The sequence below is a fragment of the Podarcis gaigeae genome (genome assembly GCF_964106915.1).
Source record: "Podarcis gaigeae genome assembly, chromosome: 2".
NCBI lineage: Eukaryota > Metazoa > Chordata > Lepidosauria > Squamata > Lacertidae > Podarcis > Podarcis gaigeae.
In genome coordinates, this window is record NC_139679.1 from 58,129,070 (window position 1) to 58,149,024 (window position 19,955).

Here is a 19,955-nt window from a genome sequence, read left to right on the forward strand (position 1 = left end):
ACTGTTCCTTTAAGCAGAGCCCATCCTGCAAGCTCATCTCTTCTTTTCTTCAGCTGGCCTAAAAACAACAACCCTGCTTCCGACTTGTGTTTGGAGCCCTGTCTGGAAGCTGCATATAGCCCTATTCATAAAATGGCAGCTAAAATGGCAGTGACCAAGAAAAGAAAAATTTACCCCAAGGAAACAATTGTCGGCCCACGAGATTGATGATAACTGACAAAGGCCTGGGAAACATTCATAACCGCTCTACTGATAAATTGTATTAACTGTAGATCAAGGGTAGGCAGACTTCAGGACTGATGGATCTACTTTGTTTTTGAGAACGCTATGAACCAAGCCAACGGTAAGACACAGGGCCTTATCCAGTACTGTCTATGCAGGAGTGAAATACTCATGCAATTGATTTCACTTTCCTGCGCACCCTCAAAATCTGCTTCCGGTGATATGGGGACCTTCCAGAGCAGATTTCTGGGGTATACATGGGGCTCTATGAAGTGGAGGAGATAAAAGTGAAGGCCTGTTGCACAATCAGAAGGAAAGGTGCCTTTTTGCTGTTGCCATTGGGAGTCAGAAAGCCTTACGACTGCAAATCAGCCAGAGATCTCCCAGTAGCTCCCAATCCACTTTTCACCCATCACTGCTATAGATTAAAAAAAATTAACAAATATTTTGTATATCTCTTCGGTTGATCTCTCTATCGCTGCTTTCTTTTCCCTTGCCGTTTCTCAATGTGTAAATTAACAATATAACAGGTTTCTTTCCCCTTCTGCGGGTAGCAGTGAAAAGATGCGGTATGCTTTTGTTTTGTTGCTTTTGTGAGAACAATATTAACATTCAGCATTGCTCACAGGAACATTTCAGCGAATTGTCACATGTGCCATTTACTAACCATTCACCTGAAGAATGTGGGTCTGATACAGTTCTTCATAGCCATAGGCATGACACGTGTAATTGCCCATGTGAATAGTTGTTACCTTGGTGATGTAGAGAGAATCATCTTCTCCAAAATCCTGTAAGTAACAAAAGACAAGGGAGGGGGAAAGACCTATCATTTAGCAATTTTGTTTTAAATGCTGCAAGTGGCTATGCTAACACTTTGCGTGTTTTGACAGTTGCTCAGCTTTCAATGGGGCTTACATTTTCAACATGGTATTTTTACATACGCAGATTTGTAAGATGGAATGAATAAGAGATAACCTGCCAATACATAAATGGGAGAAACTAAAACTAACTCATCTGAAAAGCTCCCTGGTTTCTAAAATAAAATAAAAGGGGACTCTTATATAAAATGATGATAATCCAGCCTGACAATTGAATACTTGACAAATTACAAGGCAAACTGTTTTTGGGATGTGGTTTTAGTTTATGGATACGGTTAATGAAAGCACTGCCTACTAAATGAAGCTCTGAAACAGGCTTTCAATTATTTGCAAGAGCATTGTGTGTCAATGATTTCTGCTATTGTTCAATAAACCTAGTTACGAGTTAAGAAGAAGAAAGGGCATTTCCTTTTTAAAAATCCTTTTGATTTTTAATTGGCTAAAATGTGCTTTATTTTTTGCTTGAAAAAAAGGAGAAGAACTCTGCTCTGTACTTCTAGTTCTTATGGTGTAATTTAGAATTATAATTATGTTAGAAAAGCTGAAATATTTGCTAGGTTTCAAAATGTGGCTCTGTTGGCCTTGCGTTCTGCTTATCGGTTTACTGCAAATGATGCTTCATAAGCCTATATATCGAGGAATAAACACTGGCTGCAGCTTTTCTTCTGCTTTCATTAGCATGCAGGATTTTGCTGAAGTGCTGATACTTTTATACAAAACCCAAAAGTACACATTTAAAAACCATACTTAATTAAGTTAAAGAATGATTTCCCCCGCCCTTAATTAGCTTAATGTATGACACATGCTAAATAAAACCCTTTACGTGCAGAGCCTTAGTGCCTTATATACCTCCAATTATGCAATAAGGCTAATAAAACATCAGGCAGAAAATAATCATGAATGCGAGGGCAAAGAGTTTAACTCTTCAGACCCAATAAAAGACTTCAGAACTCTGAGAACTGAGACATAACAGGTGGGGAACCTGCAGCCCTCCACATGCTGTTAGGCCACCCCCCCCATCATCCCTTACCATTGGGCATGCTAGCTGGGGCTGATGGAAGATGGAGTCCAAAAGTATCTGGAGGGCCAAGTAGGAAAGTGCTAAATAAGAAAGCAATCAATATGCAGGTCCAGCAGTGGCGAATGAGGAGGAGGAAGGCAGTGCTGTGTTTACTGGGATGGGGCAGGGTGAGATGGCAGTGAGCTTGAGGAAGCTCTGGATATGTAACATGTAGCTCCCTTGACCTCACACTGCCTTGCCCTGCACCATCCATGTCTGGCAAGAGGCAATAGAATCAATGTCAGAAGGTGGTTGTCCTGTCCCTTTGTGTACCACTGCCGCTAAGTATGTAGTCTGCATTTTCAAACATGTGTGGTGTGTTTCCATGGCCCAAGCCACAAGGGCACTCAGTTAGTTCTAGGTTTTAAAAAGCAAACACTGTGTGAAGATTGTGAGTTGTTAACTGTTCTCACACATGTGGTACCTCATATTCGAACCAAAGTTCAAGAGGATATGAGAGCAAGCTTCTGAGCTGCACCAGTTCCGAAAGCAGACTTTGATGGAAGTACTAGTGTTATCAGGCATTGTTATGCTTGAAATATTATAGTCTAGATTGAATTTAAATCAATAAAAACTAGATGGCTACTTTTATGAGATGATTTATAAAAGAGCTGAAGAAAAACAAAGCAATAAAAATCCTCTGTCATTCATGTGTTGCTTCCTAATAGACATCTCTGATTAATGTTATGAACACTTGGTTGGTGCTCTAAAATTGTCTTTTTATGGATGATCTATTTTACTCTGATGCATAGTATGAGCAAATACATTTTTCAAAGATGTAAAGTCCTATTTTATTATTTCATTCCCATATACCAAAGAGAAGCTTTTGCCTAAAGACATAATTTATGATGCTTAAACTCTATTTTTGATTCTTTGCAATTAATGTGGGCTATATATTTGCAGTGCTTATAGTAAATTATGCCTGCAGAATAAATATCCTCTCTTTGATATGTGAGTATTACTGGGAACTTCCAGTGTGGTACCAAAAGAGAAAGGCTCATATCCAGGAGACCCCAGAAAATTAGGTGCCCACTGAAGAAATGTGTGAAGCCCTACAGAGGATTTTTGGAAGAAAACCCTCTTATCTTTTAGACAGCTGTGGTTCTCCTCCAAAATTCCAAAGACTGACATTTCTCCAGACATTATTAAAACACTTTTAAAAGGATGGTAGACCCTCCCTCACACCCTTATCAAATGGACACAAATTTGTTAACCAAAGGGGAGTGAAGGAATCACTCAGAATCCTTGCCTTATTGCTAATAAATTGTATCGCACTTGTTATTGACTTCTGAAGTAAGATATTCAAAATGGCCCCACTGTCCTGTGTTCACCAAGGTGTCCATGCCAGGTCTACAAGGCAGCTCAGGGATCTCCACCTAAGCCAAAGGCTGCAGAAGGTGAATCAAGACTGCTGCCAGTCCCCATAATGCCTCGGACTGCCTGTCTATTAAATTCTTGAATTCCCTTACCGTCTCCAAAGCAGATCAAGTAAGTACATATATCAAGAGCAAATCAAAGGATCCTATAGTGGGTGAAGAAGGAATTCTATGGGTCAATCAGGCACTCCCCTAAAAATTATTACTCAGGCCTAGCAAAAAAAACCTAGAAAGAGTGGATGCTGCAAAATAGAAGATTAAGGGATGGACAGCAGGCTTAAATAGCAGCCTGATCGCTCTCCTCCTGCCCAGGTAATTCCCAAGGAAGAGACCAATTTCCCTCATCTCCCAAGAAGGCATGTGTGGCAAATTCATCCCTGCTAAAAAGCAGGCGTGGCATTGTGAAATTGTTCGTGGCTTTAACCGAATGTTTCCTTTCCATAAGTTCACGCTCCTATATTCTTTTCAGTGACATATACACATAGCAGCAAACTGCTTCTTTCTTGGTCTGCCTCACTTTCCCCACTTTGAAATAAAAGTCTGTATCCTCTAGTGGGTTTCTTTTACATTTTACAAATACCCTTGGGAAAGAATATTGCTTAAATGATCCCAGTACACTTTCAAGCTTTGTTAGTTTAAAAACCAGCATTCTGGATTGATCTCGGCTTGCTTTTATATTCAATAATCCTTTAAAAGCCACAACGGTGCACAGACAATTTAAAAAACAAAACAATGTCTGGCTAACTGTCAAGTTCCTTTTCTGTAACTCCTTTCTAGAACAGCTTCAATGTTTTAGTTTCTTATCAGAATTATTTTCTATTCATTCACCACCCTTTCTTTTACATTTCATTTCATTATTTATTTTTGCAGAGCTGAACTTGCAGAAATTTGGCAGGTGAAACCTCTCCCCATTGCACAATTGTTAATGACACACAGCTCTGGAATCATGGAAACCCTACAGAATGATGTGGAACCAACTGCACGAGTTACTCTTACACAGTAGGTTTTTCTGCCTTTGCTGGAGGTGGACTGCAGCTGCAGGAACCCCTTCTCAGAGGGTTTGTTGTGCTTCATGATAGCGCTGGCAGGTCCTGCTATGGGTGTGGTGGTAGCTGTTTGTGGGGCATGTAACCCACTGGCTCATTTTCCTTTGGCCTCTTCCTTACATCAGCACCAGCACTTTATAAATACCTGCTTAAAGGGTGACATGTGAGGCCTTGTCATATTAGTTTGATGATCAAGTGCTTCTATTGCCAGTAATTACCAACAGCTGTCAAAAGGTGGGTGTCAATCTCCGTTTAATATTGGCTTAGCTTTTTAACCCGTCAAAATTAATGTGATATGAAGTATCTCACACAAACGAAGAAGAACAAGGTAATCAGTTTTGTTGGGTGGCAAGATCTGTGTCACAGATAAGGTGTGATCATTTTCTCGTATTGTCACAGACAATCGTACAGATTATACACTCAGAAAACTGTTCTTTTTTTCTTAAAGCGGGGAGAAGGAAAATGATGCAGAAGGAATAATATTTTAAAGAACACTACCACAAAGGTTAAAATATCACAAAAAACCCATTGAACCCTCCCTCCCAATCTCATTTCATGAACTCAATTAACAGACAATTATACTTAAGACAGAACTTTTGCCAACCTTTCAAATTGGGAAAGAGAGTGAGAAACCTTGTTTTTCAGGTGAGTATCACAACTTAATTATGAACAATGAAAATACTAGCTGTTCCAACTTTTGATAATAGGTCGAAGATAATTGCTAATAAGCTGTGTGCTGGGTGTGAACAGTAATAGAAACTGATTATCCATCAGGAGTCAGAGTCATTCACCCTGGATGCTAATCTTAAAAGAAGAGGTATTGATGGGTGAAATGGAAGCACCAAAGAGAATGGGAGATTCTCCTTCCTCCATCCCAGTTCCCTTAAGGGGTTGGCTTCATTCGTGAAAAGGTTGGTCTTGCAGAAGAATACTCTATATAGGACATGTAGTTGTATAAAGAACAGATTGAAGCACTTTAAGGTATCAGTAGTTCCACCTGAGGAGCCCAGCATGTCTTTTCCATGCAGATATGGAATCCAAAGCAATTCTTTGCCTAAATAGGGACTTATTTAACAGGGAAATCAGAGAGATGGAAAAGATCCAATAGGTAATGCAGTCCCCTTGTCAGCTTACCTTGCTGGATATGGAGTGATAGGTTGTCAGGTCAATGTTTTAATTACCCAAACTATGTTCTGCTTTTCGTCACAAATGCTGCCCCAAAACCCTTATTTTGACTTTAGATGGGCAATAAAAGGGCAGGATGATTCCCCCCCCCCAGAAGCTGCTTCTGGCCCCTAACATTACAACCACTGGCTATAACACTGGACATTCCATATTTCAAAGCATCCCCAAAATACAGCTGGCAAAAGAGTTATGCACAGCCTCATATGATTCCCTTCAGTGCTAGAACTCTGGCTCATATTTATTATTGTTGTTGGTGTGGTGGTGGTAATTGCACTCAACAGAGCACCTGTTTTATTTAATGGAGAAGGACTTATAAATGATAGCTTTTACCAGTTTTGTTCTGAAAATATTGCTTATTCTTCGCAATATCAGAAACATTATTGTACTGATGCTCACAGGATTGTAAAACACAAACCATCCTAGCATCTAATGAGATCTGTCTCTTGCAAAATCTCCAGTGTCTATCACTTTGAAAATTACTTTCTCCATACTAATCAAATTGTCCCTAATCTTAATTCTTACAATAGACTCATGAGTGATTAATGTAAACACAACCAATAAACATCTAAATTAGTTATGGACACCTAAATCATTTTCTTTGGCCCTCTTAATAATTCATTTCCAGAGACAAGCTGGGAATGTACGTTTCATTAGCATTGTTTGCTCTTGGTCTTACTCCGTGCTGATCAATTCTGTAATTTAAGGAAAGCAAATATGTAGATTTCTTCCCCTCAGGTGAAATTTCCAAATAGTTTCTAGGAAAAACATAAGAGGCATGGAACTTCTCAGGGAGATATCTATTCTGGGAGGGTTTGCACTCCCTCTGAATGAATGAGCTATAAAGCTAAATCATGCGTGGGGTGGCCTAGCCATCACTCAGCAGATTTTTTTATTCCTGGCTCCTTTGGGTTCAAGGTGACATCCCCACACTGTATCTAGCCTGCATCGTGAGGTCTCTGCACCATATCCAGTCTGTTGTTTTGGGCCTATCCTATCTGTTTTCATGAAACAATATGGATGTTCCCCTTTGCTTTTTGTATGTGAGGTACAATTTTGGGTAAACTCGAGTTGAGGAAGCTACTGAGATTCTTTGGTTTTCAAACTTTAAAATTTCAGGGAAGTTTTTCCACATTGACTCTTCTGCCAGCAAGAAGCAGAGGTCTTTGAAGTTATTTAAGATGGGTGCCAAGCCAGGCCTCTTCAACTTCACTGCTGCCCTGAAGGAACAAAGAGTGTGCCCTACAACAAACCCCAGTAGGTGATTGCAGTAGTAGTGAGCAAGGTGCCTTTTAGGGAAGCTTGTCTGCTATTACTATTAATTCTACTGAGAAATTCCAGATAAGTTTCAAAGGAATCCCAGGATTCTGGAGAGTACAAATTGTTAATCATTTTCTACTTTCTATTTTAACATTTATTAAGCATTTAACTTTAAAAGGTTGCATATTTGACATCAGATTCTTGGCCTAGGCAGTAAAGCCCTGCAGTGTTAACGTCCACTGTTAGCATCTTGGATCTGGCAGAGAGAACACCCTTTGCACGCTTGACATATCAAACTGCTTAACACTCTATGAAGCAATGGCAGTTGCTGCGGTGTTCCCCACAGTGAAAATCTTGAAGGTGAAGGGTAGATGCACATTCCTAAAAGGTCAGGGAAGACCAGCAGATGTCCACTCTATGTTTCTGCAAGTGCCCTTCACAATTCACATGAGAAAACACCAGGATAACTGTGGCAAATGAATTTATGTGTGAAGTATCTTCTATGTTTGACATTTACTAGGTTTTTTTTTTAAAAAAATATTCTCTTTGATCCTTATCAGAACTCCATGAAGTAGGTTAGGTTAAGAAAGAGAATTGCCCAAAGCCAGTCAGCTTCATGGCTGGGCATGCCTCCTTTACGTCCCTCAGGCTGGGTCTCCTGTCCCAAGTCCAACACTATTCTGGCACCCTGAGCCACTGATTTTTCTGCTTTAACTTTTAACATGTATTCCTTACAAGTACCTCCAGCCATACTGTATCTGTCACAGGTAGTGGTACACACAAGCAACGGTAATAAACAAATTGCATGCTGCAGTTTGTTAACTCCTGGGAGCATGGCATTGTAGGGGAACTATTGATTTTTCATCAAAGGTGTGGGAAGATAAGCTATAAACTAGTTTCTAAGAACATTTGCCTCCCTGCATTAAATTCCCTGATGTGTCCTATGCAAACCCCCCCTCCCCCAAAGGCAATTGCTTCCTTGCAGATGACTTTAAATCAAATCTCGAGACAGGAAATAACTTTCAGTATCTGTGAGAACAGTGGGGGAGAATGATAGGTGATGAAAACTATATTTTGGGAGTAATGACTAAATGTGGATTTGTGGTAATGAGGCATCTAATCATAAGCCTGCATTTTTTATCAGAGCTTCTATATATTTTATCAAGGCTTGTATTTAAAAATGAGCTTAAAAAAGGATTTTCAAATGTTTCATGCCAGGCAGAAAGAACCTTGGCAAGAGGTTTTTCTCCTAAGACAAGGGGGCCCCATTGATTTATAGTAGAAAAACAATTCTCAAAGTCATAAAAAGGGAGAATTACATATGCTGCCCTTGCAGACTGAGAAAACACAATTAAAGGCAAGGGTAAATAGTAAAATAATACCAATGTGCCTCCCAGTAAAATGAGCCAGATCTTCTTTCCAAGGTTAAAAAGGCCAAGAGCAATGGAGAGGCATCTAGCTGGCAGAAAAAGAGAGCATTTTAAAGAAATCTTTAAAAGCTGTTTCTTTTTCTTAAACTGAGAGAGTTAAAAAGGTTAAATGTTGGGAAAGGCAACTGGCTTGGCTGGAGAAGAAGCATCTAGCTGGCTGGGAAAGGAGGGGGAAAGGGGGGAGGTGTAAACTGAAGAGGCTTCTTTTTAAAAGCTGTTTTTTACTGAGTTCCTTTTTACTTTACAAAGGCTTTATTCTTTTAAAAGGCTACCTATGATAAGTGAATGAAATATATTAGCTTAAATATATTGGCTTAAATGTAATTATGCAAAGGATTTAAGGAATGCTAGATTCTTATTTCATATGGTTGTAAGAGTTGTATTTATCCTGAAATTAAGTCAGCTACCAGCCTAGCCCCCCTGCTAGACAGAAGACGCCATCCAAGCACTCTCGATAAATATGGTTGTCAGGCATTTGTTTAGAAACTTTCAAATGAAGGAAATCTTTCAATATTGATGTGAAACTCGAGATCCTTGACATCTGTTGAACATAAAAATGTAAGATTAAACATTTGTTTTAGAAGGCAATAGGGCAAGGAGGGCAAAGAGGTGAGCTGGTAATTAAGATTCCATGTAAGATATATTATTACTTATTTGTCATTTATATATAGCTCTTTGTCTCCCTTATAAGGGCAAGGAAGTGGGTGTATCTTTTGTGGGTGTATCTTTTGTGATTGGTTCTACCAAACAGCCAATAGGAATTTCAACCAGGCTGATTGGACAGAGGCAGCCACAGGAGGAGCAAAGGGGGCTGGATTAAGGGAATATAAGTGCTGGCCAGGATGGCAAGAGGCCAGGCCAGAGCTTGGTAACCATATACCACTGAGCCTCTCATTTATTTGTCTGACAAATAAATTATTATTTTAATTTCTCTATTGCTGCGTTGAATATTTCATTCCAGCTAAGCGTTAACCACAAGCAGGGTGCTACATTTTATGGTGCCACTGTGACTCGGATAAGTGGTCTGCTGGAACGCAGCCCCTTCGCCCTACTGGGCAGGGTACAAGAGAGAGGACCACTGCTTACCCAGCGCGCACTGGTAAATTTTTCCAGGGGGAACGCAGAAGACTCGTCTGTCTGATACCCTGCTCACTGGCGGCGACGGACCGGGGGAAACAGGGAACCAACCAAGGGTAAGTGCACAAAGGGATTTTTGGCCCTCCAATTAATTGGGAGGAAGAGAAGTCTTGATCAAACTTCTGCGTCTCAGTAAGGGGAAACTGAGTACGCTAGGTGGTTGGGTACATCAGATGTTGGTCTGGTGGAGGAAAAGGGAAAATTGACAAAGCGTGTGTGTGAGTGACTGAGTGGATACTTCACAGGGCCATACAATGGGAGTTGGGGGTTCAAAGGGGGAAAATACACCTCTTGAGTGTATGTTAAATAATTTTAAGAAAGCCTTCTCAGGGGCATATGGAGTCAAAATGACGCCAGAGCGCTTGAGAACGTTATGTGAACTAGAATGGCCGAAACAAAATACTGAATGGCCATCTCAGGGAACTTTTGATATAAATTTAGTAAGCAAACTTTGGTCTAATATCGCCAAAGAAACTGGAGGGTGCCCAGAACAATTTCCATATATAGATTCCTGGCTGAGCACATTAAATAAAAATCCTCCATGGATAAGGGAATGCAAAGTCAAACGATGCAAATTATTGGCTGTAAAAGCTGAAGCTAGGAAAGGAATCTTGCCAAATAAACTCAAACCCATTTTTGAGGGACCAGAGGAAGAGGTGCTTCCACCTCCACCCTATGCTCCACATCGAAGGGAGCTTAATTCAAACACTCCGCCAGTTGTAACCCCAAGGCAAGAAAGTGGAATGAATAATGGGAGTGGAGTCACAGAGCTTGATTCCTTGATAGATTATGATAAATATCTTCAGGAGGCATTGGAGTCCTATAATAAAGCCCAAGCAGAAGTGGTTATTCCACCTGTGACTCCTAATAGACCTGCATCTACAGTCTCCTTTAGTGGAACAACTGATTGCCCACCCCAAACCCCTGTACATCCAAGTCCTAGAGAATTATTACAGAAGTTACAGGGAGACCTTAATCGGTCAGCAAGCAATACAGCCAGGCGTATAAAGCTGCTAAAAGAACGCCTTGGGACAAATACCATCCCCTATGATTTGAGGCCCCTAGAGCAAAGCGAAGAGAAAGATCATGTAGTAGCCCCTCTTAGAAGAGTATTTGATGCACTTGAGGAGCCTGCGCTGGTTAACGGGCAACCCGGACCACGGCCACCTCGAACTTCGACCCTGCAATATATTCCATTCACAACTACAGATTTGATGAATTGGAAAACACACACCCCATCTTTTGCAGAAAAACCTCAGGCTATGATGGACTTGGTGACTTCAATAGTAAATACTCATAGCCCTACTTGGACAGATTGTCGCCAGCTCCTAAATACTCTTTTCACCACTGAGGAAAGGAGAGACATAATTGAAAAGGCACAGATATATTTGCGTGAGCAGGCCAGAGTGGGAAATATTTTTAATATTGACCGTCATCTCCAAGATAACTTTCCCTTGGAAGATCCTAATTGGGATCCAAACAATGGAATTCATCTGGCCAGACTTACCACCTACCGCCAGACACTTGTGCAAGGTATCCGCAGGGCATGCCAGAAGCCCACTAATATGTCTAAAGTCTCAGAAGTAGAACAGAAACCAAATGAGAGTCCAGGAGACTTTTTAGAGAGGCTGCAAGAAGCCTATCGTATATGGACTCCTTTTGACCCTGAAGCCCCTGAAAACAGCAGAATGATTACTGCTACATTTGTGGCCCAGTGCGCTTCTGATATTCGTAAGAAAATTCAGAAATCAGAAGGATGGGAAGGGATGCTGATGAGCCAAATTATGGCCATTGCACGCCGAGTTTATCGGAATAGGGATGAGGCTGAGAAGCAAGAGAAGAAGAAGTGGCAGAAGGAAAAGATGGTAATGCTAGCCACAGCAGTGAAGCAAGACCACCGCCCCTTAAATGGAGGGAGAGGGCGAGGAAGGAATCCACCACTGGGAAGGAATCAATGTGCAAATTGCAAGAAGGAGGGTCATTGGAAGCGGGAGTGTCCTGAACCCCTGAGGTTGGAAGAAGTACGCCCAGGCCCAGGCCCAGGCCCAGGCTCCGGCCCAAGAAACCAGGGACGGGGACGGGGAATGATCCGAAATGGAAGATATCAGAGACCAGGACAAGGACAGAATAGAGACAATTTCATTGGACTGGCAGAAGAGGATTTTACTCAAGACTAGGAACGACCGGACTCCATAAAGTTAGGCTTCCAGGAGCCCACGGTCACGATTCAATTAGGGAGCCATTTAATAGACTTTATGATTGATACTGGGGCTGAATACTCAGTACTCCCAGAACTATTGCAGAAAAAGGCATCCAAAAGTGTAGTCATTAAAAGTGCCACTGGACAGTCAGCTAAGAGGTCTTTCCTCCAACCTTTGGAATGCCAGATTGGGGGACATCGTTTAACCCATCAGTTTTTGTATATACCTGAGTGTCCAATACCTCTCTTAGGCAGAGATATGCTGTCCAAATTGCAGGCCCAAATCACCTTCACTCCTCGAGGTCCAGAAATGAAACTGCCATCAAAAGCAGCAGGAATAATTACCCTCTCAGTACCTAAGGAACAATCATGGCGCCTAATGTCAGCCCTGCAAGTCCAACCCACATTGGATACAGAATTAAACAAGCTCCTCCGAACTCTACAAGTGCCACCAGGAGTATGGGCCGAAAATAGCCCACCAGGAATGGCTAAGAATATAGCTCCAATTGTAGTAACCCTAAAACCTATGGCTACCCCCGTATCTGTAAAGCAATATCCCTTACCCCGGCGAGCAGCAGAGGGCATCCAGAAACATTTGGACCGCCTATTAAAATATGGTCTGCTTAAGCCTTGCCAATCAGAATGGAACACACCCCTTTTGCCTGTTCGAAAACCTGGGACAGATGAATACAGGCCAGTGCAGGACTTGAGGCTCGTAAACCAGGCTATCGAGACCTTGCACCCAAATGTACCAAACCCATATACCTTGTTGAGTTTGATCCCACCAGAAGCAACATTTTTTACTGTATTGGACTTGAAAGATGCATTCTTCTGTTGCCGGCTGGCACCACAGAGCCAACCTATATTTGCCTTCCAGTGGGAAGACCCTTTGACAGGAACAAAAGGCCAGCTAACCTGGACAAGATTGCCCCAGGGATTTAAAAATTCCCCAACTTTATTTGGCACTGCCTTGGCGAGGGATCTAACAAGTTACCCCTCAATACCGGGAGAAAAGGTGGTTCTGCAATATGTAGATGATCTTATACTAGCGGCAAAGGATTTTAATACCTGTAAAGAAGGGACAGAGGAACTGCTCCACTTGCTCTGGGAAGCTGGCTACCGAGTTTCCCAGAAAAAGGCACAGTTATGTTTAGAAAAGGTCAAATATTTGGGCTTTGACATCTCACACCAACAACGAGCATTGAGACCAGAGAGGAAAGAAGCTATTTGCCTTATCAAGGAACCTACCACAAGAAAACAACTTAGAGGATTCCTGGGAACAGCAGGGTTTTGTAGACTATGGATACCTGATTTCAGCAGTCTGGCCAAGCCCTTACATGAAAGCACTCGAGGTGCAGAAAAGGACCCATTCGTATGGGGACCTGAGCAGAAACAAGCCTTTTTAGTTATCAAACAACGACTTATGGAGGCACCAGCCCTTGGATTGCCTAATTCGGAAAAACCCTTTCAGCTGTATGTACATGAACAGAATGGGATTGCAGCTGCAGTCCTGACCCAGAGATTAGGAAGTTGGAACCGCCCAGTAGCTTATTTGTCTAAACAATTGGACTCAGTAGCAAAAGGATGGCCTCCATGCCTAAGGGCAGTAGCGGCCACTGCAAGCCTTGTCAAAGAAGCTGATAAATTTACCTTCGGCCAGACGATGTATGTGAATGTACCTCATGCTGTTCTGACACTCATGGAATATAAGGGTAGTTATTGGCTAACGAACCCAAGGATGGCTAGATACCAAGGCCTATTGTGTGAAAATCCCAGGATTCATCTACGAGTAGTGAATATGCTCAATCCAGCGACTTTGCTGCCCCTACCAGAGGTAGATGATGAGGAATCACATGATTGTCTCCAAGTAATGGATGAAGTTTATTCCAGTAGACCTGATCTGAAAGATGAACCATTGAAAAATCCAGATGTTGTATATTATACGGATGGTAGCAGTTACCTTCATGAAGGTGCCAGACGAGCAGGATATGCTGTGGTCACCAATGAGGAAGTTGTGGAAGCTGAAGCTTTGCCTGCTGGCACATCAGCACAAAAAGCTGAACTTATAGGCTTAACTAGAGCTCTGCAATTGGCAGCTGGATGTAAGGCAAACATCTATACTGATTCTAAATATGCCTTCTTAACCCTGCATGCACATGGAGCTCTATGGAAAGAAAGAGGTCTAATAGGAGCCCACGGGAAGGCCTTGAAATATGGACCTGAAGTAGAAATCCTGTTAGAAGCAGTATGGGCTCCAGAACAGATTGCTGTAATGCACTGCAAAGGTCATGGACGAGGAAGGGATCCAATAACCAGAGGAAATCATGCTGCTGACAAAGCAGCCCGAGAGGCAGCCCAAAAGCCTGTGGGAGGATTTATAGCAGCCCTCATACCAGAGGTAGTTCCAGAAGAAGTTAAACCTCACTATACCCCAGAAGAGAGGAAGTGGGCTGAACAGGAAGGAGCGGTTATGAAGGACGGTTGGATGATCCTGCCGGACAATAGGATTTATGTACCTCATCATCTAGCAGGCACAATTGTAAGAAATTATCATGAATCTACTCACCTTGGCGGTACTGCAACCAGAGAGAGTCTCAGTCGGAAGTTGTATATTATTAATCTATCACAATTAGCAACTTGCATTTCACAGAAATGTGTTCTTTGTGCTAAAAACAATCCCAGGCAGGGACCAGTACAACCTCCTGGAATTCAGCATGTGGGATATGTCCCCATGGAAAGCCTAATTGTGGACTTCACAGAGCTGGTCCCTTCTAAGGGATTCAAGTATCTCCTTGTGTTTGTAGATACTCTTACCGGATGGGTTGAAGCTTTTCCCACCCGAACTGAAAAGGCACGAGAGGTAACTAAGAGACTCCTCACTGAATTGATCCCAAGGTTTGGATTACCTAGATGCATTGGAAGTGATAATGGGCCAGCGTTCATTGATCAAGTAGTACAAGATGTATGTCGAGTCCTACAAGTAAAATGGAGACTGCATGCAGCATATAGGCCTCAGAGTTCAGGGAAAACTGAAAGAATGAATCGGACTCTGAAAACCCAATTGGCAAAATTAACCCAGGAAACGGGATTGGGATGGGTAGATGTGTTACCCATAACACTGTTTCGTGTTCGGTGTGCACCCACAAAAAGACTTAAGTTGTCACCTTTTGAGCTCCTGTATGGGAGACCGCCCTCCTTTGTTCAGGATATTCCAGCTGACCTTAAACAAATAGGAGATCATGTGACACAGGGACAAGTGCAATCTCTCTCCCGTGTTTTTGTTTCTCTTAACAGGTGGGCCCTCGAACGCACGCCGTGCAGCATTGCCGAGCCGATTCATCAGTTCCAGGCTGGCGATAGCGTATGGGTGAAAGAGTGGAAACGTGATCCACTTGCACCAAAGTGGCGTGGACCTTACACCGTCTTGCTCTCTACTCCAACAGCGGTGAAGGTAGCTGAGGTGACCCCCTGGATTCATCACTCTCGTTTGAAGAAGTCCGAAGGCAGTTGGACGTGCAAAGGTGACCCCTCTAATCCTTTAAAACTAACTCTCTCCAAAAACCCCTGTATCTAGCCCTACCGGGAACGGGCTAGGTCACGGGCAACATTTGACGACCGGCCTGCTGCAGCCACAACCTGGAAGCTGGCTGACCTGCGCACGCCTGAAGCTTGAGGAGCGTCTGAACCAGCGACTGTGAACGGAAAGATTCTCTAATACAATTGATTGACTGCCCCCTTGTGGAACAATTATCAGAGATATTACTCATTGGGGATCCTCGGGATATATGTTTTGGTCTTGGTGGTTCCCCATTTCTGTCACTGGGGGAATTATATTGGGGCTAATAATTATTTGCTATCACAATAAGGTAATCTTTTGTGGAAGGAATGCATATACTAGACATCAACATGATTTTATTATTAATCCTGATCCCTTGGGAAGGGGAAGGGTCCTTGAATCTGACCAAATTGGCTAAATATGGATTCAGCCATGACCACAATATGTGGGTAGGCTTAGCTGAGATGGTAGCCAATGTTGCAAATAGGACCAATTGCCTTGTTTGCTCTCTTGGGCCAGATGATTCAGAGGGAGGTATGCCCTTATTACCGATACCATTAGATGCCATTGGTATGGTAAGCGAAATGCCACACCAAACAGAAATACAGAATTTCCCCGGATGGAACTCAACTAAACCATTACGAGTTATACCTGTACAAGGGGAATTCTGTGTACATAAATCATCAGATGCAGCTGATTCTCCCATGATAGGCTCTTCTCATTGTCACTATACTTGGGATTATATTAAGAATAGTCATACCTGGGCACACGGTACTACCTATCGAACTCGGAATACCTTGCCCTGTGCACCTCCTTTTATTCACGCATGGAAAGTGGTGTGGAACATAACTGTGACAGAAAAAGGCAATCTAACATACTGCACTGTGAACTCTCTACCTCTTTTGGTATTTCGCCTTCTGTACTCCACGTACCAAAAACCTCAGACCCGATGGTTGTGGTGGATATGTGGAGAATGGGCATACAAAAAGCTCCCTTCCAAATGGAGTGGGACTTGTTTCTTGGGTTGGGTATTACCACCAATGTGGATTATGCCCACTAGTTCGGCCAGGCGAACACGAAGGAATGCTGATATTTCTCATATAGCAGGAGGAAGTACCCAAAGTTGGAGCGGTACTGATGATTGGCCGCCAGAGCGCATTATAGCCTATTATGATCCTGCCTCCTGGAATCCTGGTGAGCTCATACAAGGGGCACGGGATCCTATTTATAATCTAAACAGAATAATTCGATTGCAAGCAGTAGTGGAACTTGTAACCAATGCAACGGCCCAGAGTTTGAGACTTATTGCACAACAGTTGGATGAAAGTAGAGCCGCCATTTTGCAGCTGAAAATGGGAATGGATTATGTACTTGCCAGGCAGGGAGGCCTATGTGGAGTCTTGAACTTGACAGGGAATGCCTGTTGCTTTAACATTTCAGATAATGGTGAGGCAATCCGTGTGTTGGCCACAAAGATGGAGAATATAGCACATGTCCCAGTACAAACATGGGAAGGATGGGATATGGGATGGCTCACCAATTGGTTACCTAATGTCGCAGGACTCAAAGGGATACTATTGTCTTGCTTGTTTTTCTTGACAGTAGTGGTAATGGTTTTGTGTATGATGCCATGTATCATTTCATGTTTTAGAAGTACAATTAGCAAGATGGTTTCAAATGAAACTCTACCTCATATCATGGCCCTATACAGAGCTTTACCTCAGGAATATGATGAAGGTCAAGCTATCAAGGACACTTGGGATGAAGGTCCTTGAGCTTGAAAGGGGGGAATGAGGCATCTAATCATAAGCCTGCATTTTTTATCAGAGCTTCTATATATTTTATCAAGGCTTGTATTTAAAAATGAGCTTAAAAAAGGATTTTCAAATGTTTCATGCCAGGCAGAAAGAACCTTGGCAAGAGGTTTTTCTCCTAAGACAAGGGGGCCCCATTGATTTATAGTAGAAAAACAATTCTCAAAGTCATAAAAAGGGAGAATTACATATGCTGCCCTTGCAGACTGAGAAAACACAATTAAAGGCAAGGGTAAATAGTAAAATAATACCAATGTGCCTCCCAGTAAAATGAGCCAGATCTTCTTTCCAAGGTTAAAAAGGCCAAGAGCAATGGAGAGGCATCTAGCTGGCAGAAAAAGAGAGCATTTTAAAGAAATCTTTAAAAGCTGTTTCTTTTTCTTAAACTGAGAGAGTTAAAAAGGTTAAATGTTGGGAAAGGCAACTGGCTTGGCTGGAGAAGAAGCATCTAGCTGGCTGGGAAAGGAGGGGGAAAGGGGGGAGGTGTAAACTGAAGAGGCTTCTTTTTAAAAGCTGTTTTTTACTGAGTTCCTTTTTACTTTACAAAGGCTTTATTCTTTTAAAAGGCTACCTATGATAAGTGAATGAAATATATTAGCTTAAATATATTGGCTTAAATGTAATTATGCAAAGGATTTAAGGAATGCTAGATTCTTATTTCATATGGTTGTAAGAGTTGTATTTATCCTGAAATTAAGTCAGCTACCAGCCTAGCCCCCCTGCTAGACAGAAGACGCCATCCAAGCACTCTCGATAAATATGGTTGTCAGGCATTTGTTTAGAAACTTTCAAATGAAGGAAATCTTTCAATATTGATGTGAAACTCGAGATCCTTGACATCTGTTGAACATAAAAATGTAAGATTAAACATTTGTTTTAGAAGGCAATAGGGCAAGGAGGGCAAAGAGGTGAGCTGGTAATTAAGATTCCATGTAAGATATATTATTACTTATTTGTCATTTATATATAGCTCTTTGTCTCCCTTATAAGGGCAAGGAAGTGGGTGTATCTTTTGTGGGTGTATCTTTTGTGATTGGTTCTACCAAACAGCCAATAGGAATTTCAACCAGGCTGATTGGACAGAGGCAGCCACAGGAGGAGCAAAGGGGGCTGGATTAAGGGAATATAAGTGCTGGCCAGGATGGCAAGAGGCCAGGCCAGAGCTTGGTAACCATATACCACTGAGCCTCTCATTTATTTGTCTGACAAATAAATTATTATTTTAATTTCTCTATTGCTGCGTTGAATATTTCATTCCAGCTAAGCGTTAACCACAAGCAGGGTGCTACAGTAAGTTGTCCTGTGCAATGAATAGCAAAGGGTAATCTTATTGATATAATGATCAGCCAGCTAGGCTGCATAGGGCAAAATTACAGGCATAGTTATTCCGAGTTCTCAAGTGTACTTGCCGTGGACAAATCCATCCACCTGAGTTTCTAAAATCTGTATATGAAGAAGGGCATTGACAGCAGTTTCAACCATGGGTGTAATCATTAACATCAGAAAGATGGTAACCACAACCTGTGGTTTCTTTGTGGCAGTACTCATGAGTATAGAGCACAGTCATTTCTTCTCTTGTTGCCTACGACTGCCATTTTGTTCAGACACTCATTATTTCTTTTAAAAAAACAAGAAGATACAACTATTGGCACTTTACTTTTTCCACAAAAAGAGTGCAGGCAATTTTAAATGTGCCTCTGTAGTAGGCTGTAGATGTGTTGCCCAATTCCGTGTTGTACAAACGCTGCCCCTAGTATACTGCATAGTATAATAATTAAGCTACTGGAAGCCTTTTAGGGAAGTGAAAACTGTTGTAAATCAACATCTCTACAAGGCAGGGCATTACCAGGATATTGATCACTTAATGCAATATGAACCATGTCATCTATTCCCCTCACCGCACCCCATATGTAGTATTGACAATTGAAGGATAAATGATAGTTAGCAATCATTATTCTCATATTTGAAGTTCCTAACTTTTGTGTGTAAATGGAACTAGCTTCTTTGAAATGCATCCCAAGCAGCAGGAGTATTCATTACTATCAAACATTATTGTTTTTTTCAATCTAGGCAATCTGGAGTGTTTTCCTGACAATCTGGCATAAATAGACTTAATTACATGTGCCACCAGGACAACATTTTTGTAAGAAAGTTGTGCGATGAAACTGTTAAGGTCTTGGCTGATAAAGGAAATTATTGTGCTGGTTATGAAAACTTCTCATTAAATGAACAGGAAAAAATAATTAATTTTAGTGTCAATCAAAACATCACATAAAGGAAACAGAAAAACAGAGCAAGGATGTTTTAGTCTCCTGTTTTTAATTTATGTGGACATTCAGGATGAGCTACTCCTTTGTTGTCATATGCTATCAGTTTCTGTTTTGAAACCTTATGGGGTCCTGTTGATATCAGATTCTGTGCTGCAATCCGGGTTCTTATTTTGATATCATTTTCTGGATCGCTGTTAGCTTTTAGAAGAACAATAGCTTAATTGAAATACAATATGTGGATTTCTACACACACCCAAGTGCCTGAAAATTCTCCAAGCCTGTAAGTTATTTTGACTGTGCCAGAAGCAGGCAGGGCTTCCTTGAAGTTAAAAGGTACAATTAATCTCCTGTTGCACTTCCAATTAACTAAATTGCTAACCTTATTGTGAAAAGTAGAAATGCAATTGAGTTGCTGCTTGAGGCATGCTAAAAGGGTGGGGAATGAAGTAATTTAATTAACTGACTTCAAGTACATTAAGAAGTATAGTGCCTTTCCCTCCCTCCCTTTCTCCCTCAGTACCTTT

At 41.7% G+C, this 19,955-nt stretch overlaps 1 protein-coding gene across 3 annotated transcripts in view; it reads right to left on the reverse strand.

The window, feature by feature from the left end:
• Positions 1–19,955, reverse strand: part of FSTL4 (follistatin like 4) — a 369,203-nt gene that overhangs the window by 39,574 nt on the left and 309,674 nt on the right. For 2 of the 3 annotated variants that reach the window (XM_083728409.1, XM_083728408.1), the window contains exon 8: positions 890–1,010. The exons of the other annotated variant lie outside the window; for it this stretch is intronic. In XM_083728409.1, coding sequence (XP_083584535.1) covers positions 890–1,010 — 121 coding nt within the window. The remainder of the gene's footprint in view (positions 1–889; positions 1,011–19,955) is intronic. 3 annotated transcript variants of the gene reach the window in all.